The 27987-nt window shown below is 42.5% G+C and overlaps 1 protein-coding gene across 2 annotated transcripts; it reads left to right on the plus strand.

The window, feature by feature from the left end:
* The first annotated feature begins 1196 nt into the window (after positions 1-1196).
* Positions 1197-27965, plus strand: RNF20 (ring finger protein 20). 2 transcript variants are annotated; one of them, XM_082696806.1, is made up of 20 exons: positions 1197-1576; positions 2668-2822; positions 7662-7829; positions 7950-8097; positions 8251-8433; positions 12763-12881; positions 14591-14737; positions 14912-14989; positions 15180-15299; positions 16625-16804; positions 17571-17706; positions 18037-18158; positions 18277-18647; positions 19846-19963; positions 20573-20722; positions 24104-24316; positions 25425-25550; positions 25708-25848; positions 26516-26617; positions 26860-27965. In XM_082696806.1, exons 2-20 carry the CDS (start codon positions 2694-2696, stop codon positions 27034-27036), a joined length of 2928 nt encoding a protein of 975 aa, XP_082552932.1. In that variant the 5' UTR covers positions 1197-1576; positions 2668-2693; the 3' UTR covers positions 27037-27965. The 2 variants fall into 2 exon arrangements, with proteins under 2 accessions (XP_082552932.1, XP_082552933.1); XM_082696807.1 differs by having other exon boundaries at positions 1225-1523.
* Positions 27966-27987: the final 22 nt, after the last annotated feature.

Consider the following 27987-nt stretch of genomic DNA (forward strand, 5'->3'; position numbering starts at 1 on the left):
CTTTCTTGCATTTCTGAGCCCCTATCTGATGTCATTAGGTAGTTTCTCATAGTTCTGTGAGGCATACAGTTTTTTTTAAATTGATGAGTTAGATTGATTACCTTCCTATCATTAAAACATAGGCATTTAGCTTAATTGAATGGGAAATAGTTTGTTACTATTAATCCCTAATTAGCTTAAAATAAACTAATGTTCAGATCAGAAACTACTTTGATTTATGTTTCTTATCTTCTCCCTGGTCACTTTTCTGTTCCAAAGAAGCAAAAAGCAGTAACTGTATGCACTTTAGCGTCTTGGGGGTTTAAGTGCGATGGAGGACTGCCTTTCTTTTCTTTTCTTTTTTTTTTTTAAAGATTTTATTTAATTATCAGAGAGAGAGGGGGAGAGGGCGAGCACAGGCAGAGGCAGAAAGAGAAGCAGGCTCCCTGCTGAGCAAGAAGCCCAATGTGGGACGCTGGGATCATGACCTGAGCCAAAGGCAGCTGCTTAACCAACCGAGCCACCCAGGCGTCCCTGGAGGACCGCTTTTAAAAAATGCCCATGCCAGGAGCGCCTGCGTGGTTCAGTGGGTTAAGGCCTCTGTCTTCCACTGGGGTCATCATCCCAGGGTACTGGGATCGAGCCCCGCTTTGGGCTCCCAGCTCAGTGGGGAGCCTGCTTCCTCCTCTCTCTGCCTCTCTGCCTACTTGTGATCTGTCAAATAAATAAATTAAAATCTTAAAAAAAAAAAAAAAAAAGGCCCATGCTGGGCGCCTGGGTGTCTCGGTGGGTTAAGCCTCTGCCTTTGGCTCAGGTCATGGACTCGGGGTCCTGGGCTCCAGCGCCCCATTGGGCTCTCTGCTCAGCGGGGAGCCTCCTCCCTCCTCCCCCCCCCCCCCCCGCCGCTTGCCTCTCTGCCTACATTTGATCTCTGTCAAAAAAAAAAAAAAAAAAGGCCCATGGCAGCCCCTACCCTAGAAGGACCAAAACTCCCCAAATAATTCTAATGTGTTGGCAGGACCGTATATACTTCCCTGTAAGAACCTACAAGCCCCGAAACCCCTCAAATCCTTTAGATTTTCTCCAGGACGATTTCAGCACAAAGGGGCCGGGCAGTAACAACTTCCTGAGGTGCCTGAGGCTAGGTCTCTCCGCCCAGAGATTGACAGGCCCGTCGGCCAATCGGCAGTCCGAACGAGTCTCCATAGCACCAGTAAGAGGCAACAGAACAAGGCACTTTATTTCAGTAGCAAAAACGAGGTCGCAGTAACACAGGCCAACAAGCCGAAAAAGTCAGGGGCCCTCTCGCCCACGCCAGCGGGGACACGGCGCAGGTTGAGGTCGGCTCCCTCGCGTTGCTACGGAGACGGCACCTGCTTCCGGGCGCTCGGCGCCCTCGCGGGACGTCACTTCCGCCCGGCGGCGCTGAAGCGCCTTCTTTTCTTCTTTCCCTTCTTCCTTTCCTTGGCCCCGTTTCCCGGAAGCTTCGATGGGTCCTCGCCTGAGGGTCAGGGGTGAGCCGTGGGGGCGCTGAGCGGACCTTGGTGCGTAACTGCCTGAGTTCCGCTGCCCAGCCGCGCGAGTTGCTAGAACCCAGGTGAGACCACGGGCGAGGGCGCTGCGGGACTGTGCGGGCCCTGGGGTATCTCCACCCTCTCGGGCTCCGGGGCTTCCCTGCGTTTGGCGGCGCGGGAGGCTGGGGTCGTTGCCTCCTCGCGAGTCGTGTTGCGGCCCCTGTCTAGCCCCTCTGTGTCCTGTGTCCAGGCAAGCTCCCACTTCGGTTACTGCCGCCAGTAACCCCCTTCTGGAGCTTGAATCGGAAGCAGGGTGGTGTGTAGTCTCGGTGATGGCAGGGCTGCTTTCTGAAGCAGCAAGTGCTTTAGCATCCATTTCTCCTCCTTTGAGCTCCGAAACCCTGGGAGGCAGTTTAGGTAGCCAGAATGTTTGTTCGCCTCTACTGTACGTAGGGGGAGACCGAAGCCCTTGGGAGAACTCCTTCAAGGCAACCCGGCTCCCTGAGAGGTAGAAGGGTGATTCACTGTCAGGTCTAGGCTCTCCTTAGGGTTGTGCGACATCATGAGGAGAACGTTTGGGAGTAGGAGAGGAACTGCAAATCGAAGAAAGGGAGCTAGTTTTTCTGAGTGCATTCTTCGTGTTAGGCATTGTGCTACGTTCTTTCTATACTTATTCATTCCTTGAAAGGGGCACGGTGATTATTATATACTCGTATTCCTGGCTTGGGAAATTGAGCCTCATTGGTGATACACTGTTTGCTCAATATTAATGATTTAATAGACATTTCTGAGATCTCTTTCAGCTCTGTGATTTTTCCAACACAATAGAATTAGTTCCTTTCCTAATCAAACTCTTTTTCTGATTCTGACATTTCAGGAAGTGAGATTTCTCTGACATTTTTCTTGGGGTCTTCATCTTTTGCCCGTTGTCTTATTTCTTATCAGCACTCTATTTAGAAATTGGTGGTTGTGTAAATTCAGCCCTGACTCTTACTCCACAGGTTACTTTTTTCTTTCCAAGAGGAGTTTGGAGATTGTGTCACTTGGTATGAAGTTAATGGATTTTGGTTAAAAGGCTGGCTAGAAAAGTTGCTAGTTTTTACACTGTGGGTGGTTTCTTTATTGTTGCTCTTGCATATCTTACCTAAATTTCTGAGGGTTTTTTCCCCACCAGGAAGACTGCTGTCATCCGGTGCCAAGATGTCAGGAATTGGAAATAAAAGAGCGGCTGGAGAGTCTGGCACATCCATGCCTCCGGAGAAGAAGACAGCTGTTGAAGATTCAGGGACCACCGTGGAGACGATTAAGCTCGGGGGTGTCTCTTCAACGGTATGTGGAAACAGTGCTGTGAGAGTGTGTGTGTGTATGTGTGTGTGTGTGTGTGTGTGTGTGTGTGTGTTTTGTTTTGTTTTTGTCAATTGCACCCTGAAAGTAAGAGATTATGGAAGCCTTCTGGTGTAAGAGAAATTTATTTGACAAGAAGAGGGAAATAGCCAGAAGTAGGTGAAATGATGTGGTCAGTTCTGAAAAGAGTATATTGACATTTGGTCTTTATTTTCAAAGGTGTGCTTCTCATCTCTGGTGAGTGGGGTGCCTGATACACCTTGATTATAGGCATTAGCAGTGGGAAACTGTACGTTCATTTTTCATTCACTGAAAAGTTAGATGCTAGGTACTAAGAGACAGTGTAGCAAAATCACTGAGAGAATGGTGAAGAGTCAGAGTCTGAGTTCAGACGACCTGGAGTTTCCCCTCAGTGCTACCACTTCTTCGTTGCTCACTTTTTTCTTTTCTTCCCTGTGCCTCTTCTCCTTGTGTATAAAATGTTTTATTGTACCTACCTCATTGTGTTGTTGAGAGGATAAAATGAAAGAGGCCCTGATAAACAGGCTTAAAACATTAGCTTTAATATGGTAAGTATGCAATATGTTTGAGCTATTGATAATTATTACGGGGCTAGATATTATGAATGTAATGGTGAATAAAGTAGACTCTGCCCTTGCTGTTATGGAGTTGACAGTTTCTTTAGACTGTTTCATACCAGAAGCTTAGAGTAATGTTATATGTCCATTAGACATCAGAAGCTCACTGTAATTGGTTTGGATTTAGATCAGGAGTCTGTGTTCTGGAACTCAGCCATGGGGATATGGTGTTAAAATGCTTTACATTTGTATAGCTTATAAAACCCCATCTCTTACTTATTTGAATTAGACTTAGGATCAGGGAGAATAATGGGAACATTCAGAGTAAATTGTTGATGAAGTGTCCTTAGTCTCTCTGGGGTTTAGCTGCTCCATACTTGGCCAGGAGATGATTTTGTCTTAACACTGAATCATATTCTGCATCCCAAGGATTTGCTAACTCAATAGATATAAATATTTGTTGAGCATCTGCTGTTTGCCAGAACTATGCTTTACACTAAAGACAGTCCCTGGACTTCAGGCTGCCAGGTGACATTGCCAACAGAGCAGATTGTTCTAATGTTTATGAGTGGGGGATATGTTGTTCATAGGGATGATAGGATATGTTGTTCATAGGGATGAATAGGATGAATAGCCCCGTGATCTAAGAGAAGCAGAAAGGATACATCGCTGTTTGGATCTTATCCTCAAAGTAGTGAGGAGCCATTGTAAGGTCTTAAGCAGGAGAGTAACATGTTGTCACTTATGCTTGGTGAATAGGTGGTAGAGGAGCATCGGTTCAGTTAGCAGAGTTGTTCCCTCATTCCTACTCCCTCTTTTCCTTTCCACTTCATCTTTCTAAGGGTAGGGAGCTGGGGCATATATCCACTAATTCCTGCTACAGTTGGTTGAAGGTTGCTCTTACAGGCAATAGCTTTTCCTCTGCACTTCGAGGTTGCTCTAGTGAGCCAGCTGAGTTGTGGAACAAAAAATGAAAAGACTGGGCGGCTTGAGGTAAGAACACTGGGGGTGTGGATGGAGCTCTCCACCATGGCTGTGTTGAAGTCTGGCAGGCTGATGGGACATGGCATGGGGCACAAAAGTGTCCACAGCAAGTAGCTGTTGCGGTAATCTTGATGAGGGATCATGGTGACCTGGGTCACTGTGGTGGTAGTATTGACAGATTTGCTGATGGATTGGATGAAGTTTATGAGATCCCAGAATTTTGGAAGTATGGACTGTCCACTTACTGAGCTAGGGAAGAGTGTGAGAGGAGCAGATTTTTTTGGAAGCTGTGGAGGATGAGGGAGGAGTTTGATTTTGGACATTCAAGTGTGGGAAAGTTTCTAGACATCTGAGGGGGTAGGTGGCTGGATACCACAATCTGCTCTCTGAAAAGAGGTCTGGGCTAATGCTGTGCATTTGGGAGTCATCATTTTGTAGGAGGTATTTAAATCCATGAGACTAGAGGCTCTAACTGAGTGTAGATAAGGAAAGGGTTTGACAGCAGAGCTCTGAAGCACTGATATTGACTGATATTTTCATGTCAAGGTTATGAGAAGAGACTGACCAAAGAGACAGAAAATGAAGTAGGCGGAGAACAAGAGACCATGGGGGCCCAGAAACCAAATAACGAGAGTGTTTAAGGAAGGAGTTGTTCAGGTGCTGCTGATGGTTTGAGTAAGGGGAGCACTGAGACATTAGGTTTAGCAGTAGAGCCTTAGTGAGACCTATGTTCATGGAGTGGTGGTTCTAGAAGCCTGATTGCAGTGAGCTGAAGAGAAGAGGAGAGGAATTAGGGAAAAGAGGGGAGAGACCATGCCTGGCAAGAGTACTAATACAAAGCAAGACACAGAAAATGGGGCATTAGCCAGAGGAAAATATGGGGTTGAGGGAGGATTTGTTTTGTTTTCAAAGTAGGAGCTATTATAGCATGTTGATTGAAATGAATTGGTAAAGATGATCAAGTTGATGGGGTAGCAGAAAGAGGAGATGGTTGTTGGTGTGATTTCCATGAATAGGGGAGAGAGCATGTGATATAACGCACAGGTGGGGAACTGGCCTTAACTAGGAGCAGGGGCAGTTGATCTGTAGCAACAAAGAGGAAGGCTGTGGGTGTAAGTTCAGCTGTAGGTAGGTCCGTAGCTGCAGTTATGAGCGATAGCTATGGACATTCTCTTCTGATTGCTTCTATTTTTTTTTCAGTGAAATCAGAGGCGACTCATCTGAGAGTGAGGATGGGGGAGGAAGTGTTGGAGGTTGAAGAGACAGGAGAAGGTATGAAGTAGTCATCTTGATGAGGGAACGGACTAGGCTATTTTTGCTGGCCAGCACTGAGGACCTACTTGACTCTGTGATCATGAGTTTAAAGTGAGCCCAGGCAGCATGATACTTTATGTTTTGTGGTCACGTTCAGCTGCATGGTTGTAGGCCTGTAGGAGTGGAGAGTTGGATGTTATGAGGGGTGGGGTTCTTACCAAGTAGGTGTGAAGAAGAAGCAGGGGAGGAGGAGGTTACAAAAGGTCAAGATTGCGACTTACTGCAGAATTTAAGTTCAATAAAGAAGGGACTGAGGAAGTGAGAGGAGTGAAGGATGGGAAAGATACAGAACCAATGGATTATAGATCTTGGAGGAGGTGCAGAGCTTTGGGAGTCAGGACACTAAAGAGAGTGAGCTGGAAAAGTACATGGTGTTTGTGGAGAATGAGGTGTTTGAAGTTGAGCTTATGAAGAGCATATACGTATAGCTAAGTCTAAGAATAACTGGGAATTTGGTGGCTGAGAGAGGCAGAGGACAAGATCATTGAAGGAAAGAAGGTGGACAACTTGATGATTTGAGATACAGGAAAGATAATCTATATGGGGATTGAAATCAGTAAGAACTGTGATAGGAGTAGCATTTGAGAGTATAATAAGCTAGGTGCTAAATCTTTAGGAAACGTGGGGAGGTGATCTGGGCATTCATAGAGTAGCGCAGGAAGGCAGTGTAGCAGGTGGTGCAGACCAGTGCATGAGCTGCAAAGCTAGGAGGTTTGGGGGAGGCAGGTGGGCTAATGGCCTGGAATGGCAGGCTATTACAGAACAAGGAGGATGGCTGCCTGCCCCCAGGCCCAGTGCTGGAGAAACTTAAGGGGCAACAGGATTCTCATCCAGGTTTCAGTTAGAACAAGAAGGGGGAAAGGAGGGCTCAGAGAAGAGGTTGAGGATTTCATTTATTAATACGATTAATAGTCTTACTAGCTGTATGTTTGGGAAGCTCTTGACTAATTTGACATATCAAGAATTTTTTAACCAAAATGGAAGAAAGAAAATGGAAGCATTACAAGAAATTGGTGCTCTAATAAACAGTTCTTACTTTAAAATATTCATGAATTCCTAGGTAAAGTAAAAATGTAATCATTTTCAATCCTTTTCTTTGCCTGGGTTACTCACCCCATCTTTCCCACCCCTAGTCCCCACCTTGTCCTGGGAAAGGAATTAGGGAGAAAAGTGAAAGATACTGAGAGAGGTGTGGAATTACTGATGGAGTGATATTTTTGCAGAAACAGAGGAGAATGAGATCCTGAATAAAAGCTGAGGTCAAGGTATGGAAGATAGTGGAGACAGATGGACTGAAGGAAAAAGGAGAGAATTCAAGGTTCTGGGAGATCTAGATGAGGACTGGTATATGGGGGTAAGGGCACAAGGTACCTGGAAAAGGAACAGAAATTCTGTTCACAGAATTTTAAGATTTCATTTATGGCACAGTTCCAGATAATGACAGAAGTCCAAGATGTGGTTTTTGAAGTGTATGGCTGAAGCATAGTATGGGGGAGATACTCCCCGGAGTTAAGGAATTCAGAATGCAGCCTAGACAGCTAGAGGATTCGATCATTTGACCACATGTGCACCTCTCCGCATGGGTATTAGGTGCTGAGGTTCCTAAATGAGTGGGGGGCGGTGCTGAGGAGATAGATGGCAGCGGTCATCAGGGTAGAAGGTGGTCTAGCTGGACAGTGGAGCCTCATGGGACTTTGAGAGTGTTCATGAGAAGAGAACCGTGAGATGGGTGCGGTCCAAATTTGGTATATTAGCGTCATTCTTACTTCCCATCATCGCACATTCTTTCCTTCCTCTGTTCCTACTTACCCAGTTATTTGTTGTAAGACATTTAAAGATAAATAGCTTTAGTCATTGGAAATTACTAATTAATATGACCCTGTTGAATTTAAAAGCAGATTTGCCCAATTTCTTTGTGGAGACTAATAAGATTGGTTTCCTGGAGCAGGAGGAGCTAGACATTCGTACACTGCAAACCAAAAATCGCAAGCTGGCAGAAATGCTGGATCAACGGCAGGCCATTGAAGATGAACTCCGTGAGCACATCGAAAAACTGGAACGAAGACAGGCCACCGATGATGCCTCACTGCTGATTGTCAACCGGTACTGGAGTCAGGTAGCTCACTTGTTTATTTGCTCAGATTTTTAAATATTTTTGTTCGCCTTTGTTAGCACTCTCTTCATTTCCCAAGTTGTGTTCTTTTGTTTTTTCATAACGGTGCCCACCCTCCTCCAGTTCGATGAAAACATCCGTATCATCCTTAAACGCTACGATCTGGAGCAGGGCTTGGGAGATCTCCTCACGGAGAGAAAAGCCCTTGTCGTGCCGGAACCAGAACCGGACTCTGATAGCAATCAGGAGCGGAAGGATGACCGAGACAGAGGTGAGTATTTGTGGTGCCTGCTACCACCACGTGCCGTGTGGGTTTCCGAAGTAGAGCTCTACTTTCGGGATTTCCACTTGAGGAAAGAAAGAAGATTTTGATATTGCCAGTTTTATAATGTTGACGGCTTCTTTTTCTCCCCTGTGTCCACAGGGGAAGGGCAAGAGCCAGCTTTCTCTTTCCTTGCTACTCTGGCCAGCAGTTCCAGCGAGGAAATGGAATCTCAGCTGCAGGAGCGTGTGGAGTCCTCCCGCCGAGCTGTGTCCCAGATTGTGACGGTCTATGATAAATTACAAGAAAAAGTGGAGCTCTTATCGCGGAAGCTGAACAGTGGAGGTGAGGCTGGGAGACTGGGAGAAGAAGCGGGAGGAATAAGAGCTCTCTTTGCATGCTGATTTGTAGTTGCAGACTTAATGTATTTATTTTTTATTCCATTCCTTGGGATACAGTCTCCAGTATTACCAGTAATAACAGTAATGTCGTTGCTATGGCATGTTAGTATTTTCCAAGTTCTTCATATTTTGAGCCACTAACGGTCCTGTAAGTAGCTGAGGAAAGCTCCATTCTGATACGCTCTGTTAATTAAACACTTTTATAGGTAGCAAAATTAATTTTACTGTTTAAGGAATGGCTGTGTTTTTGGATATTTTAAATATTGGTAATTACACTTAAAAATTTTTTTGTTTATAAGATGTTGAACTTTGACTTCAAGAGTCAGGGTTTTTTTTTTTTTAAGATTTATTTATTTATTTTTAAAGATTTATTTATTGGAGATTGAGAGAGCATGAATGAGAGAGAGCATGAGCTGGGGAGGGGCAGAGGGAGAAGCAGGCTCCCTGCTGAGCAGGGAGCCCAACTCCGGACTCGATCCCAGGACCCTGGGATCATGACCTGAGTCAAAGGTAGATGCTTCACCAACTGAGCCACCCAGGTGCCCGGAAAGATAATTATTTATTTGAGAGAGAGAGAGAGAGAGAGAGTGGGGCAGGGGGGTGGGATGGGCAGAGGGAGAGGGAGAGAATCTTAAGCAGGCTCCATGCCCAGCGTGGAACCCAACCCAGGGCTCAATGTCACGACCCTGAGATAATAACCTGAGCCAAAATCAGGAGTCAGACACTTAACTGAATGACCACCCAGGCATGCCCCCAAAGAGTCAGTTTTGATATGTTCTTGTTTTTTATTTATTTTTATCTCTAATATTTTTTTAAAAAAGATTTTATTTACTTATTTGACAGAGATCACAAGTAGGCAGAGAGGGAGGCAGAGAGAGAGGAGGAAGCAGGCTCCCTCCTGAGCAGAGAGCCCGATGTGGGGCTCGATCCCAGGACCCTGGGATCATGACCTGAGCGGAAGGCAGAGGCTTGAAACCACTGAGCTACCCAGGCACCCCATCTCTAATATTTTCGAAAAGAGTTGGCTCAGGTTTTAGAGTTGTTAGATGGTCTCTGTGTTTAAAAAGATAAAAGAGGGGTGGCTGGGCAGCTCAGTTGGTAAGCATCCCAAATCTTGATTCTGGCTCAGGTATTGATCTTAGGGTCATGAGACTGAGCCCTGCAATGGGCTCCATGTGCTTAAGATTCTTTTGCTCCCTCTCTTCCCCCCTCCCCCCTCAAAAAAAATAAAAAGATAAAAGAAAATATATGAATGGAGAAGTGTCTATTTGAAATAATTATATTACTAGTCAGTGTTAATGGAGAAACTTAAAATTGTACGTTATATAGTAAAGTATTTGTGTAGCCAGGTTGCATCTTCTTAAATGCCCTGAATTCACATTTTTAATAATCATGCTCTAATTGTAATAGCATAATTTTTGTGATTGTTAAGATGTTTAACCTTTTGGGGTGCCTGGCTGGCTTAGAGCATGTGACTCTTGATCTCAGGGTTGTGAGTTCAAGACCCACATTCATCCCGGAGACTACTTTAAAAAAAAAAAAAAAAGATGTTTAACCTTTTGTTTCTGATAGTAATATGTTGAATGTAATGAACCATTGGGCAGGCAAATAAGAATTTTTAAATTATTATTATTATTATTTTAAGATTTTATTTATTTGAGAGAGAGTGAGAGAGAACAAGAGAGGGGGAAGGGTCAGAAGGAGAAGCAGACTCCCTGCTGAGTTGGGAGCCCAATACAGGACTTGATCTGGGGACTCCAGAATCATGACCTTGAGCAAAAGGCAGATGCTTAACTGAGCCACCCAGGTGCCCTCTGTAATTTTTTTTTTTAAGATTTATTTGAGGGGCGCCTGGATGGCTCAGCAGGTTAAAGCCTTTGCCTTCGGCTCAGGTCGTGATCCCAGGGTCCTGGGATCGAGCCCCGCATCAGGCTCTCTGCTCAGCAGGGAGCCTGCTTCTTCTCTCTCTCTGCCTGCCTCTCTGCCTACTTGTGATCTCTGCCTGTCAAATAAATAAATAAATAAAATCTTAAAAAAAAAAAAAGATATATTTGAGAGAAAGGGCGAGTGAGCAAGAGAGATCAAGAGAGCAAGCATAAGCAGAGTGGGAGGGAGAGGAGAATCAGGTTACCCACTGAACAGGGATCCTGATGCAGTGCTCAGTCCCAGGAATCTGAGCCTAAGGCAGACGCTTAACCAACTAAGCCCCTCAGGCGCCCCTACTCTTAATTTTTTTTTAAGGCTACTTGGCTAAATTGTCAACAGAATTAAAAGGTGAGGGATTTAAAATACCTTGTGAAAATTTGATGGGAAAGGGTTTCTTTTGCTTTTCCAATAATGTCTTTGCATATTAGTGTACTTTATTATTTAGATACCAGTTTTGGAATACACTAATCAGAAATACGTACAAGTGGACTCTAGCAGTCCTCCCCTCCTACTTCTCTAAAATGATCATTTTGTAAGAAGAGTGTGGTTCATGTCCTCCCAGGCTTTTTTATTCATATGTTATGTCCTCTTGTGGGTTCTGTCTCCTGGTGCAGTGCCTTGGCTCACTCTTTGTTTCTCCAGTGTCTAGCACTGTATCTGCTATCTAGTGCGTGCTTAGTTATGATGAATGAGTGGCTATAAATCCTCCCTGTCACCTAATGTAAACTGAGCTGGGTGTTAATACTTTCTCCATTGACTGTACTAGAACAGTTGGATGGTGTGGTTAAATCCTATAATATGCCACATGGATGAACCGTGTGTATCATGGTACATACTGGTATGCATATTATATGCAGGTAATATGCCATTGCAGAGATTATGCCAGTGTTAAACTTGATTTTATAAATGAATATCAAGTAATAGTAATTGGTACCTTTAAAAATGAACTGAAATGGGTAGTATACTGAACAGTATTTTAAAATTATTTTTGATGGCATGCACTTTAAAGTTAGAGTTTAAGTTCAAATAAAAACGTTAATTATGTTACAAATCACTGAGTTATTTTTTATAGCATAAAAGGCAATTGCTGTAGATAAGCTGAACTTGCTAAAAGATAAAGATCTATAAAGAATGAATTATAGCATCAACTATACCTTTTTGGCAGTTCACTCCCCCCCCCCATGTTTATTTTATCCTTGGATTCAAAAGAATTGGATTTATCAGCTTGTTTATTAATTCAGTAAGTATTTATTGAGCTCTTAATATATTGTAGGACTCATTCTGAGTATCTCAGGATATTAAAAGGACTAAAATTCAGCTCCCAGTTCTTAACTTGGGTTATGAATCACTTTAAGAGCTTTTGGAGCATATGTTTTTTGGCCCTACCTGTGGGTATTCTTCTTTAGTAGGTGTGGGATGGGTCCTAGGGAATTGTCTAATCTTAAAAGTCCCACAAGTAATTCTACAGGCAAACCTGGTTGAAAACCACAAAACCCACCACATGGCCAGCCTGTTGTGTATGGTGTTTCTCCACCACATGCCAGAGGGTAGGAGGAAAGCCGACAGTTTTCCCTTCTGGTAACTGTCTCTACAGGGCACTGTATATCCTGAAGAGTATCTGATTTCACTTGCTAACATTTGGATTTGAGCATTTATATTTGTGACTCTAATTTTAAACATATTTACTTGGTGTAATAAGTTCTGTATATTTATCTACCTTCTTTGTAAATTGTAGTGTACATTTTGGCTTTTGCGCTTCAGGAGTGCCCCTAGCATCGTATTCTGGACTATGTTAAGTGATTCAAGGCTCTTACCTTTATTCTTTGTGATTTTATGGGTGCTCATTTGAGTCAGGAAATTTCTGCCCTCTGCTCCCCCTGCTCTCAACAGAGAGATGCTGCATGTTGGTGTTAGTGAATAGTAGGAATTTGTGATAGCCTTATGAAATAGAATTTTATTGCTATGAAGACTGTCACTGATGAGAGATACCTCTATCTTGTCTACAATTCTAAAATGCAGTTTTTTAGGTGATTGTGTCTTATCCGAATAAAGTAACAGAACCTCCATTTCTTTTCTCACAGCATTTTGACTTTGTAGAAAGGGATGAGAGTTAGGTGACTTTGGCTCTGTGTCATCCTCTACTGAAGCACAAATTTGGCTCATTTCTTTAAGCAGGTCATCTAAGGGCTGGGTACTTAATCAGTCATGTGAAGATAATAAAAACCAACCTACTTCTTGAAGGTTTTCAGGAAAATAAAGTGACATGCATGTTAATATTTGGTGGGAGGCGCACTTTTAAAATATGAAACTATAGATACTAAACTGAAGTGCGGTTCTGCTCCCTCAGATAATCTGATCGTGGAGGAGGCGGTGCAGGAGCTGAATTCCTTTCTCGCCCAGGAGAACATGAGGCTACAGGAACTGACAGACCTACTTCAGGAGAAGCATCGCACCATGTCTCAGGAGGTACTTGACCTGAAAGAAGAGATGGTACTTTCTTGTGGCCTGTGGCAGACATTGATTTAGCATTTTGAGTGCTTTGAGGATCATCTGGCTGTATTTTGAAAGCCTGTTTTAATATTAAAGAGCATGCAGGGTGGGTGTGAACAGCCAGATCTGAGAAATTGAAATCTGAGGAAAGATTAAGGGAAAAAAAAAATCGAATGCTTTTCCTAGACTTGTGCCTCTGTTGAATAGACAACTTTACGATGTTAGTTTTTAGGAAGAAATACCATCATGTGGGGTTTTGTGCAACAACACAGCAATCAAATAATACCCCAGATATAAAATATCACGTACTATGTTACTGAGGGATGGGTTGGTAGAAATTCATCTGAGAATGGGTCAGTAGGAACTACTGTATCGATGATGGGCTGGGAACTTGAGGAATGTGTGTTTTCCGTCCAGATTTGGGCATCAATAGTGCTGTGACCAAACCGCATCAGGATTTGGGTAATCATTTATTTATATACAGTGATTGAGATAAAATGATAATAGGCCCTTAAGATTTTTTCTGACACCCCTGATTATCATTTCAGTTTAGTTGAAAGGATATTGTGTTGAAATTTGATGTATTTTAGTTTGGCCGCCCATACCCTGTGCTTATTGGTAAGTTAGTAGTTACCATCTCCTTAGTGCGTAGCACTTCAGTACTTTAGTATCCTCTCTGATGGTCAAGCAGTTGCCATCTTACTGCTAAGGGAACAAATTCAAAGAGGTTAGTAACTGGTCTGAACATAGAGCCAGCAAGTGATTGAACTGTAATTTGGATGTAGGTGTGTTTTACTTTAAAGCCCATGTTCTTCTTTATGCTCTTACTTTGTAAACTCAAGTGCCAAGGTCCGTGCTGGCTGTTTGCATGAGAATCATCTGGGAAGTTTGTTAATACATGTGGATTCTCATTAGCCTTAAAATATATGCATAGTAGAGTATAGCAGTGCTTCTGAATCGATTGGGGTATAGTAGAAAAATAAAATAACTTTTTTTAATGTTTGAGACATAAATTAGGTGTGACAAAGATGAGAAGGTTCACGTCTTCTGGCCCTTTCCCAAATCTCGTGTAGCATTACTAAGCTGGAGAGAGACATTGCTTTGCTCAGCTGAACTGACGTCCACCGTGGCTCTCGTGGCTGACGATTGATGTTATCTGTCAGCTGGTGGGGAGCTCACAGTGGTGGGTCGTCCCCTGGAAAGCCTGCATGTTGCTGCGCCAACGTGGCAGTGTCAGGGATGGGCTTCTTACATGCCACCTGGCTTCTTCCAGAGAACGAATGCTCCAGGAACAGCAGGCAGAACCTGCATGGCCTTTCAGACCTAGCCTCAAAGTTACGTAGCATCATTTCCACCGGGTCACTGAACTTAACCCAGGTTCAAGAGGAGAGCCAGTGCCACCACTGCCAAAGACTTTGGGGACCATTTTTTAAAACCAACACAAAGGGTATATATTAATGTGAACATTTAACAGTTTTGTAATTAGAGTTTTCATGATTTCATTTTTATATTCATGCATTGGGAAGAAGGTGAAGCAGCTCCAATTTAATTTTGCCTATAATGTTGCATAAGCAGGGGTTAATTTTGTGAGATTTGGGATGTAAGGTAGTGATGGGAGGTATTGCTTTTCTAACTTGGGTTTTTTTTTGGCTTTCTTTTTCTGGATACCTGTCTTTGGGTTGTAGTTCTCTAAGTTGCAGAGTAAAGTGGAGACAGCTGAGTCACGAGTGTCTGTCCTTGAGTCCATGATTGATGACCTGCAGTGGGATATTGACAAAATTCGAAAGAGGGAACAGCGACTCAACCGCCACTTAGCAGAAGTTCTGGAGCGGGCAAGTGCTTTTTCATTTACAGTTTAGAGACTAGATTCATTTTTAAAGAGTCTACTCAGAAAGGATGGACCCAGGTAGTAGTACCTGGGAACAAAATGGACTCTTGAAAGTACTTTGGTTATCAGAATAAAATTTTAGGGTCTCCTCTCACTAAAATCTTTGTCCTTCCTATAGGTGAATTCGAAAGGCTATAAGGTATACGGAGCAGGGAGCAGTCTCTATGGCGGCACGATCACTATCAATGCCCGGAAGGTAAGATGCGCGACTCAACTCGGGACACGTTTGTGACCTCGTGTCAGCTGTCGTGCTTGGTACTTAGGAGTTCACAAGTGGCAGAGTGGGGTTGGGCTAGAAGAATGGGAAGGTGAAGGTGGAAGCTTAGGACTGGGAATGATATAAAAATTCTTTTTGCTCATTTTGCTATTTTCCTTTTTCTCTCCAGTTTGAGGAAATGAATGCAGAGCTTGAGGAGAACAAAGAGCTGGCTCAGAACCGTCACTGTGAGCTGGAGAAACTTCGGCAAGACCTGGAGGAGGTCACCACCCAAAATGAGAAGCTGAAGGTAGGAGTCACCTTTCTGAAGGGCCGTAAAATGAAACTTTTCGCTGATCAATTCACATACATACTGATTGGCCCTCAGAACTTACGAGGGAAAAGAAAAATGTGGGTTTTGTTGGTATGTCTATTTATTTATTTGTTAGTTATACTGTACCTTGTTCTGAAAAGTATCTAAGACAACCTATAAAGAAATACGTAGACTGAATCAAGGTGCTCTAACTTAGGAATTGTTGAGAAAAATGAGTAGGGTAAACTGGGGTGATGATCCAAAATGGATTAAAAAAAAAACGGGGCTCGTGTACAAGTTCTGTGCAAGGAGCACATACATCTTGTAGCAGGCAGGCTACTTAGTGTCCATAATTGCCAAATGTGGGTCACGGAATTTGGCTCTTCTGTTCCTAGCTGCCAGATCGGAGAAAGAAACATGATCAGTGATGGTTCCTGTTGGTTTTCAAACCTGCCTGTTAGAATTTTTCTCTCCCCACGTTCTTGGGGGCCGGGAAGAAAATAGATCCTGAAAGGCTTCCTGCCGCTTTTTCAGTCATAGCTGCATGTCTTTTATAATTTCATGTTTCTAGGTAAATAAAGATGTTCAAACTGAAAAACAAAACAAAACAAAACCAACCTGAGTTAAATCAGTTAAAGTGGATAATTAAAGCAAGCCATTGCTTAAGAGAAGCATAACTGTTTTTAATCCAGTATTGAAAATCTATTTCTCTGTGACTGTTAACAAAAAGAACAAGTTAGTGATGGGGTTCCTCAACTGTGTTTTAAGAATTAAACATCCTGACAAATTTCATAGGGTTCTTCTGTGTTCCCAGGTCTGACAAATTTCATAGGCATCTTCTAGTGTCATTGGTGTAGGTTGATATATAATGTAAAATACATGTCAATTAAAACAGTTCTTGGGTGGAGAACACAGGTACCTGCTGTCACCTCTTGGCTGGTCAGATTTAATTTGATAGAGAGTTTACAGAACTAGAAGAGTGGGCAAATACAATTCATAATCTTTGTAAGGAAGATGGGTGGCTTAGTCGGTTAAGTGCCTGCCTTTGGCTCAGATCATGATCCCAGGGTCCTGGGATCAAGTCCCTCATCTGGCTCCCTGTTCACTGGGGAGCCGGCTTCTCCCTCTGCCTGCTGCTACCGCTGAATGTGTGTTCTTGCATGTTCTCTCTCTGACAAATAAAATCTTAAAAAACAAAAATCAAGCAAAAAACTTGTCTCAACTGCACAGGACATCATTGAGTTTAAGATTTTATTTCCTATCTGGCATCCAGGGCGCAGACGCTAGCTTCTGCTTCTGACTGGCTTTTGGGCCCTCCTCAGGTGGAACTGCGGAGCGCGGTGGAGGAGGCGGTTAAGGAGACCCCAGAGTACCGCTGTATGCAGTCGCAGTTCTCCGTCCTGTACAACGAGAGTCTGCAGTTGAAAGCGCATTTGGATGAGGCTCGGACGCTGCTTCATGGCACCAGGGGGACCCACCAGCGCCAAGTTGAACTCATTGAGGTAATAGCCTCACTTTGTCTTCTGTATATAAGCTTTTCTGCCTCATAAATTTTATAATTTTACCCTCTCGTGAGTGATTATTGCTCGTTCAGCAAGTATGTATGGAGTGGCCGTAGGTCTTTATTCTGCTGGATGGCGGGCATCCCGCCATTTGGGATCAGAGAGTCTGGCGGGGTGAGTAGTGACCATTAGATTGTGGTATGGGACAACAGACACGTACCCAAAAGAGACAGTGATAAAGGAGACAGAGCACCTGATTTTCTGTGGCAAGAATAGTGCCATTTATAAGCCATTATAGCGTGTTGGGGCAAATGTAAATACGTTTTTTAAAGGCAAAAACTTGCATTCATGTGTTCAACTCCATACCTTCCATAGTCCTTAAGATAATATTTGTTGTCATAGTTGGTCTTTTACTGTATGTCTGACAAATGAATTGAATTTAATATGTCTTACCTTACGTACATACATACATTTACCTTCTGTTTTATTGTTTGGTATTCCTTGTAAATTATAACATTCTCGCAGGTAGGGGCTATTTCCCTCATTTCTGTAATAGCCTTCCAGTTCTCAGATCAGTGTTTGTAGCTGCCTGGTGCTCATTAAATATCGATTGAGTGGGAACTTTTCAGAGTAATCCCTCTTAGTGTTTCACTTTTTTTTCTTCTTAGATCCTTACAGGTCAAAATTAGGAAACATATTAATAGAACATGATGATGTTTCCACATTTGGATAAGAGTTTTTGATTGGTTCCCTTTTTTGTGTGTAGAGAGATGAGGTTAGTCTTCATAAGAAGCTGCGGACTGAAGTGATCCAGCTGGAAGATACGCTGGCCCAGGTCCGCAAGGAGTACGAGATGCTGAGGATAGAATTTGAGCAGACGCTGGCCGCCAATGAACAAGCAGGTATGAGTATTCTCACTCCGCCTCACAGCTTGCAAGGCAAGCTTCCTTAAAGTTCCTTCAGCAACATAGTGTAGTCTATCTGGATCTGACAGTGTTAAGTGGAGCTCAGATGTCTTAAAGACCCTTAATCAAACCCTGGGATTCATTCTGGCTCACAGCCTGGGTGTTTGTTTTTCAATTCAGATTGGCCAGTTTTGTTTTCTTCTTAGGAGGAGGTCCTCTGGTAATTTCCCCTGTTTCTCAGAGGGCCCTGATGTGTTCTGCACTTTGTCTTCTTGTGCCTTTGCCCTTGTCACAGTTCTTCCTAACATTGCTGCTGCTGTATTTCAGGCCCCATCAACCGGGAGATGCGCCACCTCATCAGCAGCCTCCAGAATCACAACCACCAGCTGAAAGGCGAGGTCCTGAGGTACAAGCGGAAACTGAGAGAAGCCCAGTCTGACCTGAACAAGGTAACCAGGAGGGGTCAGATAAGTGCGAACAGCTGTTCTGTGTGCACGGCTGGTTTTGAGGGAGCCGAGTGGGCTGGTTGCCGTCAGTCACACGCTTGCTTCCCTCTTCGTCCCCCAGACACGTCTGCGCAGCGGCACCGCCCTCCTGCAGTCTCAGTCCAGTACTGAGGACCCGAAGGACGAGCCCGTGGAGCTGAAGCAAGATTCCGAGGACTTAGCTGCCCAGTCCTCCGCAGCAAAGGCATCTCAGGAGGAAGCCAGTGAAATCAAGTCCAAACGGGACGAGGAAGAACGAGAGCGAGAAAGGAGGGAGAAAGAGAGGGAGCGAGAAAGAGAGCGGGAGAAGGAAAAGGAAAGGGAACGAGAGAAGCAGAAACTGAAAGAGTCAGAGAAGGAAAGAGACTCTGCTAAGGATAAAGAGAAAGGGAAACATGACGATGGGAGGAAAAAGGAAGCAGAAGTTATCAAACAGTTGAAGATTGAACTGAAGTAAGAGCAGACTTTAGAGTAACTGTTTCTAGAGTAACTGCTTCTGACTCAAGCTGAGGTTAGGACATCATGCGTGCAATGTTTGGTGGATGGCGTGACTTACAGGCTGTCATGGTATCTCAGGTGTATCTAAATGTACAATTAATTGTGCTCTCAATTCTTAATCAAGTGTGCAGTCAAAATGGCTTGCGTGGACTAGTGTGGCATCTGGCTCGGTGGTCAGGGCTCGGTGAGCCCTGCACTTACAGCCTTATTCTTCATGAATCCAAATTACAGGACATGGTGTTATGACTTAAGCGATACTCATGAGAATTATTGAAATTAACTGCGGGCAGATTGCTGGCATCAACTGTAATTTAAATCATAATGGATAGAGTTCGTATCACTCTAACTTGAACAATGTTGGTCTATTTACCCGACAGTTAACTAGTTTGTGTATGTATCAGATCATGTTAAGAGATGTCTTAGGTTTATTCCTGCAGGCATTGACATGGTAAGACAGACCTGTCCTAAATGAAACACCAACATAACATCACATTTCTGCCCCTTGTCTTTCTGCATAACCAGTAGAACTGGTTACAACTTGCTTACCATTGGTTGTGGTTGTGCCTTTATTGATACTTGGATTTGAAGGACAACTATGCTCAAAACATTTGAGTTTCTTTGGTATATAAAAGTATAGTTAAGAGGTTGGATAATTTGGGAGGAGGTGAAGTTTCAGTCTGCAGCTGATGGCTCATCACTCCACTATCGATTCTAGTTTTCTCCCTTTTTTTCTATTCCTTCCTCTTGATCTCTTTAAGGCAAATACTTTTTTCAAGTATAGTACCAGAATTATCTGGGTGACTTATTTAAAATACATTCCTGGACCCCATTACAGACCTATCTCGGTTTCTAAGAGTGGGGCCCTAGAATTTTGCCTCTTTAAGTAGGGCCACAGGTGTTTATTTTAGAACTTTATGTTGGAGAACTTAGTCTGAAGGGAGAAATGATTCCATTAGTGAGCTTGCTTTTCTGTAGTTTCCGAGTGTATCCACAAGTTTCCTGATGGTCCGTGAGAAGTATTATCTTTCAGAGCTGTGATGTAAGGTGTACATGGAACGGTTGTAAATTATTTTGCTCAATTCTAAATTCCCTTGCTCTGATGTCCTGTGTTTTCTCATTACACCTTCACTTCCCTCTACCATCCTCATCATAGGAAGGCACAAGAGAGCCAAAAGGAGATGAAACTATTGCTAGATATGTACCGCTCTGCCCCGAAGGAACAGAGAGACAAAGTTCAGCTGATGGCAGCTGAGAAGAAGTCTAAGGCAGAGGTAATCTAGTCTGCCATTACCTGTCATTCTGGTTATAGTCTGCATTTGTGGGATTTTCCTTCACATTTCTGAAGAATGTAGTTTCTTTCTTCATCGTTAAAGTTAGCATTTAAAACTTAGCAGCACTTTCATCCCTTTCAGAGACCATCTAAAATAAAACAGATTTCTGTATTCTGTACTATGTGGTAAGGTATATCACAATTTCTGGGAATCGGAGTAACCTTTTCAGACTTTTTCTTCTCTCTTTTCTATTAATGCTTTTCCCATAAATCACTGTTACACAGTGAGTTACGTTTCAGATTACTTTTGGGAAGAATGTCTTATTCTCTTAAAATTTGGGGGCCTTAAAAACAAGGGTAAGAACCACTATCCTAAGGAGAGGTGCGTGTGCACTCGTCACCAGCGTTCCTCATACGAGTGTGTCATGTGGGAATGGAGGGAAGTGACAGCAGTGTTGTGATGTGCCCTGCCAGTATAGCGTTCTCTCCCTTTCGAATTCTGTCAGGGTGCTTTGGTGTTGTGGGCCCTCCATCTGTGCAGGATCAGTTGATTCTTGAAATTGTATTATATCTTCTTCTTCTTGTGTGTGTGATTCCTTACCTTCTCTAGTTGGAAGATCTAAGGCAAAGACTCAAGGATCTAGAGGATAAGGAGAAAAAGGAGAACAAGAAAATGGCTGATGAGGATGCCTTGAGGAAGATCCGGGCCGTTGAGGAGCAGATAGAGTACCTGCAGAAGAAGCTGGCCATGGCCAAGCAGGTGGGCACACTCTCTTTGCGTAGCTAGGTTTTTAAAAAGTACATGTTACTTGACAAGTAAGTTATTGACAGTGCAGTATGCTCTTTTAGTCCAGTCTTTTTCTTTCTGTGAATATGTTTTACTCCTATATGTACGTTTGTTTCTATACTGAAATCTTTCATTCTTTATTATTTTGTTTAACGTATTTGTGAGGCAAATTTTTAAATTTTTACTTCTTCCTTTTTTTTTCAAAAGGGTAGCCAGTTGTTGTTTATTGAGGTGTCTACCCTTCCTCTGCTGATCTGGAATCAGGGATATAGTGAGTCTAAATGAAAAAAAAATGTGTGTGTCTTTACATATATACATACATATATACATATATACACACACACACATATATACGTGTGTGTGTGTATGGTTTTATATGCATTATGATCACAAATAACGTGCCCCCAAACAGGTTATAAATAAATAACTAGTATGTTAACTGTGGCTGTTTTGAGGTCACGTAACTGTAGAGATTTTTTCTTCTCACAACGAACATATATTTCTTTATTTTTAAGTCCCGGTGTGTTTTATTAACTTTGAATGTTCAATAATAAAGATACCAGAAATGGAAAAACTATATATGTTCACTGTATCTAAGAAATAACAAAATGGCAAAGTGAAGGAGTTTTAGATTAAGTACCTTGAAAAGAGGAACTTTATTAGAACCTATATACATTTCTTTGATAAAAAAGTGGGATTTTGGCTTTTCTTAAATCTGGTGGTTTCCAATTTTCTCTTTCTTGCTCTTTCTTTTTTTCATTTTTTAAGATATTACTTATTTATTTGACACAGAGAGAGACAGCGAGAGATGGAATACAAGCAGGGGGAGTGGGAGAGGGAGAAGCAGGCTTCTGCTGAGGAGGGAGCCCGATGTGGGACTCGATCCCAGAACTCTGGGATCATGGCCTGAGCGAAAGGCAGACGACTGAGCCACCCAGGCACTCCTCTTGCTCTTTTTAAAAAATGTAATAATTATTGGGGTGTTTGGGTGGCTCAGTTGGTTAAGCATCTGACTTCGACTCAGGGCCTGATCCCATGGTCATGGGATCAAGCCCCGAATTGGGCTCCTCTCACTGTGGGGAGTCTGCTTGTCCCTCTGCCTTTGTCCTGCCCCCCTCTTGTGCACGTGTGCACTCTCCTCCTGCATGAGTAAATAAAATCTTTAAGAAAAATAAAAAAATAAAAATTATCAGGAAATTGTCCTACTATAGGTTCTAGTAAGAAGTGGAGCGACATTATAAATTTAGTATTATCCCAATACAAATACTGATTTTTGGTTTTGTTGATTTTGGCACTAAGACCAATTCTATTTATTTATTTATTTATTTTAAAAAAGATTTTATTTATTTATTTGACAGAGAGAGATCACAAGCAGGCAGAGAGGCAGGCAGAGAGTGAGGAGGAAGCAGACTCCCTGCTGAGCAGAGAGCCCGATGCGGGGCTCGATCCCAGGACCCTGGGATCATGACCTGAGCCGAAGGCAGCAGCTTAACCCACTGAGCCACCCAGGCGCCCACTAAGACCAGTTTTACAGTACATATGGAAAAGCACACAAGAATAGCCAGTAAAACCGAACAAGAAGAGCAATGGCAGTTCCTATCTCAACCAGGTATAAAAACAGGAAGTTTCAGGAGGTAAGATAGCTTGAGACTAATAGACTGCTAGTTCTGAATAGGAAGTCCAGAAATAGACCAGAGTACACATGTGTATTTATTTATTTATTTATTTTTAAAGATTATATTTATTTATTTGACAGAGAGAAATCACAAGTAGGCAGAGAGGCAGGCAGAGCGAGAGAGAGGAGGAAGCAGGCTCCCCGCTGAGCAGAGAGCCCGATGCGGGACTCGATCCCAGGACCCTGAGATCATGACCTGAGCCGAAGGCAGCGGCTTAACCACTGAGCCACCCAGGCGCCCCACATGTGTATTTAGTATGTACCAAAGGTACAGTTTGAAGTCAGTGGGGAAAAGGAAAAGTATTAAATGTGGAAGGGCAAAAAGAAATACTAATATTGGAAAAAAGTTGCATATATACTCAGACACTCTGCACAAGGATAATTTGCAAATGGATTATAGCTGTAATATTAAAGAAGCTAATCCATTTGAGGTGCCTGTGTGGCTCATTCGTTAAGCATCTGCCTTCAGCTCAGGTCATGATCCTAGGGTCCTGGGATAGAGCCCTGCTAGGGACTCTCTGCTCAGCGGGCAGCCTGCTTCTCCCTCTCCCACTCCCCCTGCTTGTGTTCCCTCTCTCCCTGTCTCTCTATAAAATAAATAAATAAAATATTTAAAAAAAATTTTAATCCATTAGAAGAAAACAAATTCCTTTATAAGTCGGAATGATGGAGACCTTTTTTATTTTCTTTTAAAGATTCTATTTATTTATTTGACAGAGAGTGACAGCAAGAGAGGGAACACAAGCAAGGGGAATGGGAGAGGAAGAAGCAGGCTTCCCACTGAGCAGGGAGCCCGATGCGGGGCTCGATCCCAGGACCCTGGGGTCATGACCTGAGCTGAAGGCAGACGCTTAACGACTGAGCCACCCAGATGCGCCCTGTTGGAGACCTTTTTAACTATTAATAAAAGTTTAAAAAATATGAAAAGAATTGATAATTTCAACTTAAAACCCACAAAACTTCTATCTGGCAGAAACAACTATTCGCAAAGCTGAAAGACAAATGACAAGCAGGGAGAAAATATTTCTAACTCTTAGCACAAAAGAGCTTATCTTGCTATTATTTAAAAACTCCCCAGAAATGACAGAAAGGAAAACCCAACACCTTAGTAGAGGAATAGGCAAAAGATGTGACTCGTTCACAGAAAAGGATACCAATGGCTCTTACACATCTGAAAAGATGTTCAGTCTCCTCATAACACAAAATAGAAGTCAAAAATATTTTTAGGTACTATTCTTCACTCATCAGATTGTTGTACAGTACAGCTGCAAAGTCTGTAGTGAAATTTGGTAATTACAGTTGTGGAAAAGTGTGAGAAAATGTGAGGTTTTGTGATAGAAATTCTCTTCATCAAGGGCTACTTGAGCAGTTTGCTACATTGGTGTGTAGATTTGTCTATTCTAACCAGCCCTGAATACAGATCAGCTGAGCATCAGACCATCGGTGCCAGTGTCTTCAGATAATAAGGGCTTCTTTAGTATTCCTTGGGCTAACCTAAGTGACAAAACTAAGCTGCTTAAAACCGAGTCTCTGTCGGCAGGTTACTTTATTTCTGAATTAACACTGGGAAAATTTAGTTTCCAGTGCTCATTTGGAGTTAGAAGATCCTATTTAGTTTCCAGTGCTCATTTGGAGTTAGAAGATCCTATTAAAATGAGGGTTCTTTCTCCATATTTTAGGAGGAAGAGGCTCTCCTCTCAGAGATGGATGTTACAGGCCAGGCCTTTGAAGACATGCAGGAGCAGAATATCCGTTTAATGCAGCAGTTGCGGGAGAAGGATGATGCAAATTTCAAACTCATGTCGGAGCGTATCAAGTCGAATCAGATCCACAAGCTACTTAAAGAAGAGAAGGAGGAGCTGGCTGACCAGGTTTTGACTCTAAAGACTCAGGTAATTTGAATAGAGCTTGCCAGAATTCTGTTGAAGTAGGGTACTTTCTACATGAAACTCTGCATTAAAGAATGATTATTGTGGCATTTTTTAAAATAAGAAAAAAACCCTGAAAAGTAAATTATATTTTTGGCATAATAAATTATAATTATTATATATAATAATTGTATAAATTATACATCCCTGCAAAGAAGTACACTTTAGCTGTTAAAACAAATAAGGATCTGCTAGTATGGAAAATGTTATTAAGTGATTTTATTATCCCTTTTATGTTAAAAACGTGTACATCTTTGTGTGTGCTGTGTATTTTACAAATTTCTGGAAGGCTGTATGAGAAACAGAGTGATTACCTGATTACCTCTGGATGCTGGGATGAGAGTCTGTGGGTGTATGACTTTATTTTGTACCCTTTCATGTTGACTCTTGACTCCACTTTGTGCATGAATTCCCTTTTTCTTTCTTTCTTTCTTTTTTTTTTTTTTTTTAATTTTATTTATTTATTTGAGAGAGAAAGAATGGGAGAGAGCATGAGAGGGGGAGGAGGGTCAAAGGGAGAAGCAGGCTCCCCGCTGAGCAGTGAGCCTGATATGGGACTCAATCCTGGGACTTCAGGATCACGACCTGAGCGGAAGGCAGTTGCCTAACCAACTGAGCCACCTAGGTGTCCCTGTGTGTGAATTTTAAGAAAAAGACTGTTTAGAACTTCTAGCCATTCTGAGAGAAATGGCCTTTGTTTGAGCTATAATTTACAATTTAATCTAGTGTGAATTGCCAACCTTTGAAAATTAGTACTGCTGAAGAAGGTGAGTATCTGTAAATGTAATTCCTTTTGCTCTTGGCAACTTGGAAAATAATTTTCAGTGGTTTCTTAAAACTCTTGATTGAGCCATCAACCATGACTTTTTTTTTTTTTTTTTTTTTTGGTATGAAAAGGGAAGCTTTTAAGTATTGTGATCTTGCATATATTTTGAAGGGTTCCTCGGTAAAGACAGTGATGATTTGAGATTTCTAACAGAGTCTTTGTGGGCCTAGGGATTAACAGTGCCTAGTCAGTTAATAGTTTTTTTCTTTCCTGTTTGTGTTAAAATCTGATTTTTCTTTTTCAAAGGTTGATGCCCAGTTACAGGTAGTAAGGAAATTGGAAGAGAAGGAGCATCTATTACAAAGCAACATCGGCACGGGGGAGAAGGAGCTGGGTCTTAGGACTCAGGCCTTAGAGATGAATAAACGCAAGGTAGGATTGCTTACCCTGTCATCTGAAGTGACGGCTAGTCTCAGAGCAGCAAATACGGAGGACACTGATGACATGATAGGTTCCCTTTCTACCTTGGCCCGGATTAACGTCTTGCCTCCCTAGAGATAAGCTGACGCTATTTGTCCACCTCGTCTAGGCGATGGAGGCAGCCCAGCTGGCAGATGACCTCAAAGCGCAACTGGAGTTGGCTCAGAAGAAGCTCCATGATTTTCAGGATGAGATTGTGGAGAACAGTGTCACCAAAGAAAAGGACATGTTCAATTTCAAAAGAGCCCAGGCAAGAGCAATTGTGTTTTCTTTATGTTTCACCTTTCAGGTATTTTTTGAGCTCTGAAATGTTATGAAGGAATCATTGGTCTAATGTATGTCATCTCCTCCTTGATTATAAGTTCTTTGTGTGACGAGACCAAGTCTGTTTTCCTCACTGCCTTTCCCCTCAAAAAGCCTGTCATAGTGCCTACCACCTGGTGGGCATGGAATACAGCAACACTATCAAATTAGAGGATTTTAAAGTTCTGTAATTTTTCTATTTTGGGCATGTCATATGTTTCTCATGATGACTTTCTAGCCTTATCCATACATCTGTACGTTATTTTAACCTACTCTTACCTTCAGCTTGAGAGTAATTACCTTAAAATAGTTTATCAAGTTTTTCATCTTTTTGTTGTTGTTGTTTAATTCTTTGACTGTATTTTTACAGAACTGCATTGACAATAGTTAGGTGCAACTAGAGTTTGGTGATAGGATTATGGTTTTGTGCTTAGGAACAAAGAAGGTATTTGCCTTTCCAGTTCTCTGCATTCCTAAGAGATAATGGGCCAGGTAAGGACAGAAAGTCCTTTCTTTGCCGAGTAGAAAGTTCAAGTTGGAGCAATTTTTTTTTCTTCAGAAATGGCAGGTCTGGGGGAGTGTGTATGTCTAATGGGTTTGCGGTCTTACCACAGGAGGACATCTCTCGACTTCGAAGGAAGCTGGAGACCACAAAGAAACCAGACAATGTGCCCAAATGTGATGAGATCCTGATGGAGGAGATTAAGGATTACAAGGTTAGGAAAACTGCAGTGATTTCTTCCTGTCCTTTTTGTTCGGGACTGAAGTGGCCTGCTAATAGCCTGGGAGAATAAATACTCAAGTTCTTTACATGAAGGGAACCAGAGGATGGTTTCTTTTGGTGGGGAGGGACACTCTTGTCTTCGTGCTTAGCGGGTTTTCTGCTTATTTGCCTCCATATGATAGCCATTTAAACCCTTATGGTCGATCAGACTCTGACTTCTCTCTTTTTTTTAAGGCACGCCTAACCTGTCCATGTTGCAACATGCGTAAAAAGGATGCTGTACTGACCAAGTGTTTCCATGTTTTCTGCTTCGAGTGTGTGAAGACACGCTATGACACCCGTCAGCGCAAATGTCCCAAGTGTAACGCCGCGTTTGGTGCTAATGATTTCCATCGCATCTACATTGGTTGAGCCAAGCCAAGAGAAGAAGAGGGAATGGCTAGACAGGCACTTCTTCATTAACCACCAAACCTCTACCTCTTCTCTCTTTGACTGTCACCTAAGGGCAGTTTGTCTGTCAACAACCTTTCCTTCACAGACTTTACGTCCAGGTTCTCCTCTCTAATAGCTAGATGACTTCAGGGAAAAGGACTGGTAAAGGCAGGTCTTGGGTTTTGGAATGAATTAGAAACAAACCACCCTCATTTGTCTTCCCCACCAGCTTCTTTCTTTCCTGCTTTTAGATTTCTCAGCATTTTCTTCTTCAGGCTTACTGTATAATTTTGGATTTCCATTCTTCCTGAAGAAATAAATTGGTATTTTCGACACAGAGAAGGGAATAAAGAAGAGTGGAGACATATGACTATTTTGGGGGGTGAGGGAGATCTTTTAGAAATAAGCTCTCTGTGGGCACAAATATTTCTTGATTTGTGTAGTAAACTTTTTGTAAAGTTGGATTATAAAATGGTATAATTGTGCTATTTTTTCCTGGATGGTTTGAAGCCTTAATGAAATTATGTCCAGGATGATTCATTTCCTATTCACTAAGTAACTTGTTAAGGTCAGCTGGGTTCCATGTTGAAGTTATTTAAGTTTTGAAATGTCCTACTCATTAAAAAAATCTTACTTCTTGAGACCAGAATAATTTCAAAGTCATTAGCCCTTTTTATCTTACAATGAAATCAAGCTTGGAGAGGATGGGGAACAGGACTGAGATGAAGAGATCTTCTGGGTACTTTGGAAACTTGACACAGGGAGGCCTTAGTGAGCTATGAATTAACTCTCATCTGCCTCTCCACAGGGATTGCTGTGATCCCTTTTTTCTGGAAGATTCTCTGTAATGTTTCTGTAGGACTTTATACTCCCTAAGCTTCAATTAAAGCAGGATTCAGTTTGCTTTAGTGTTTGTGTTTTTCTTGGGCA

This window comes from Mustela nivalis (genome assembly GCF_964662115.1).
Source record: "Mustela nivalis genome assembly, chromosome: 13".
NCBI lineage: Eukaryota > Metazoa > Chordata > Mammalia > Carnivora > Mustelidae > Mustela > Mustela nivalis.

Excerpts from the sequence above, each read along its gene's own strand:
- RNF20 (XM_082696806.1), top strand. The coding sequence starts at position 2,694 with ATGTCAGGAATTGGAAATAAAAGAGCGGCTGGAGAGTCTGGCACATCC. Across the intron at positions 14,738-14,911 it reads TAGCAGAAGTTCTGGAGCGG|GTGAATTCGAAAGGCTATAA; the intron begins GCAAGTGCTTTT and ends TCCTTCCTATAG. Across the intron at positions 18,159-18,276 it reads CCCAGTCTGACCTGAACAAG|ACACGTCTGCGCAGCGGCAC; the intron begins GTAACCAGGAGG and ends TTCGTCCCCCAG.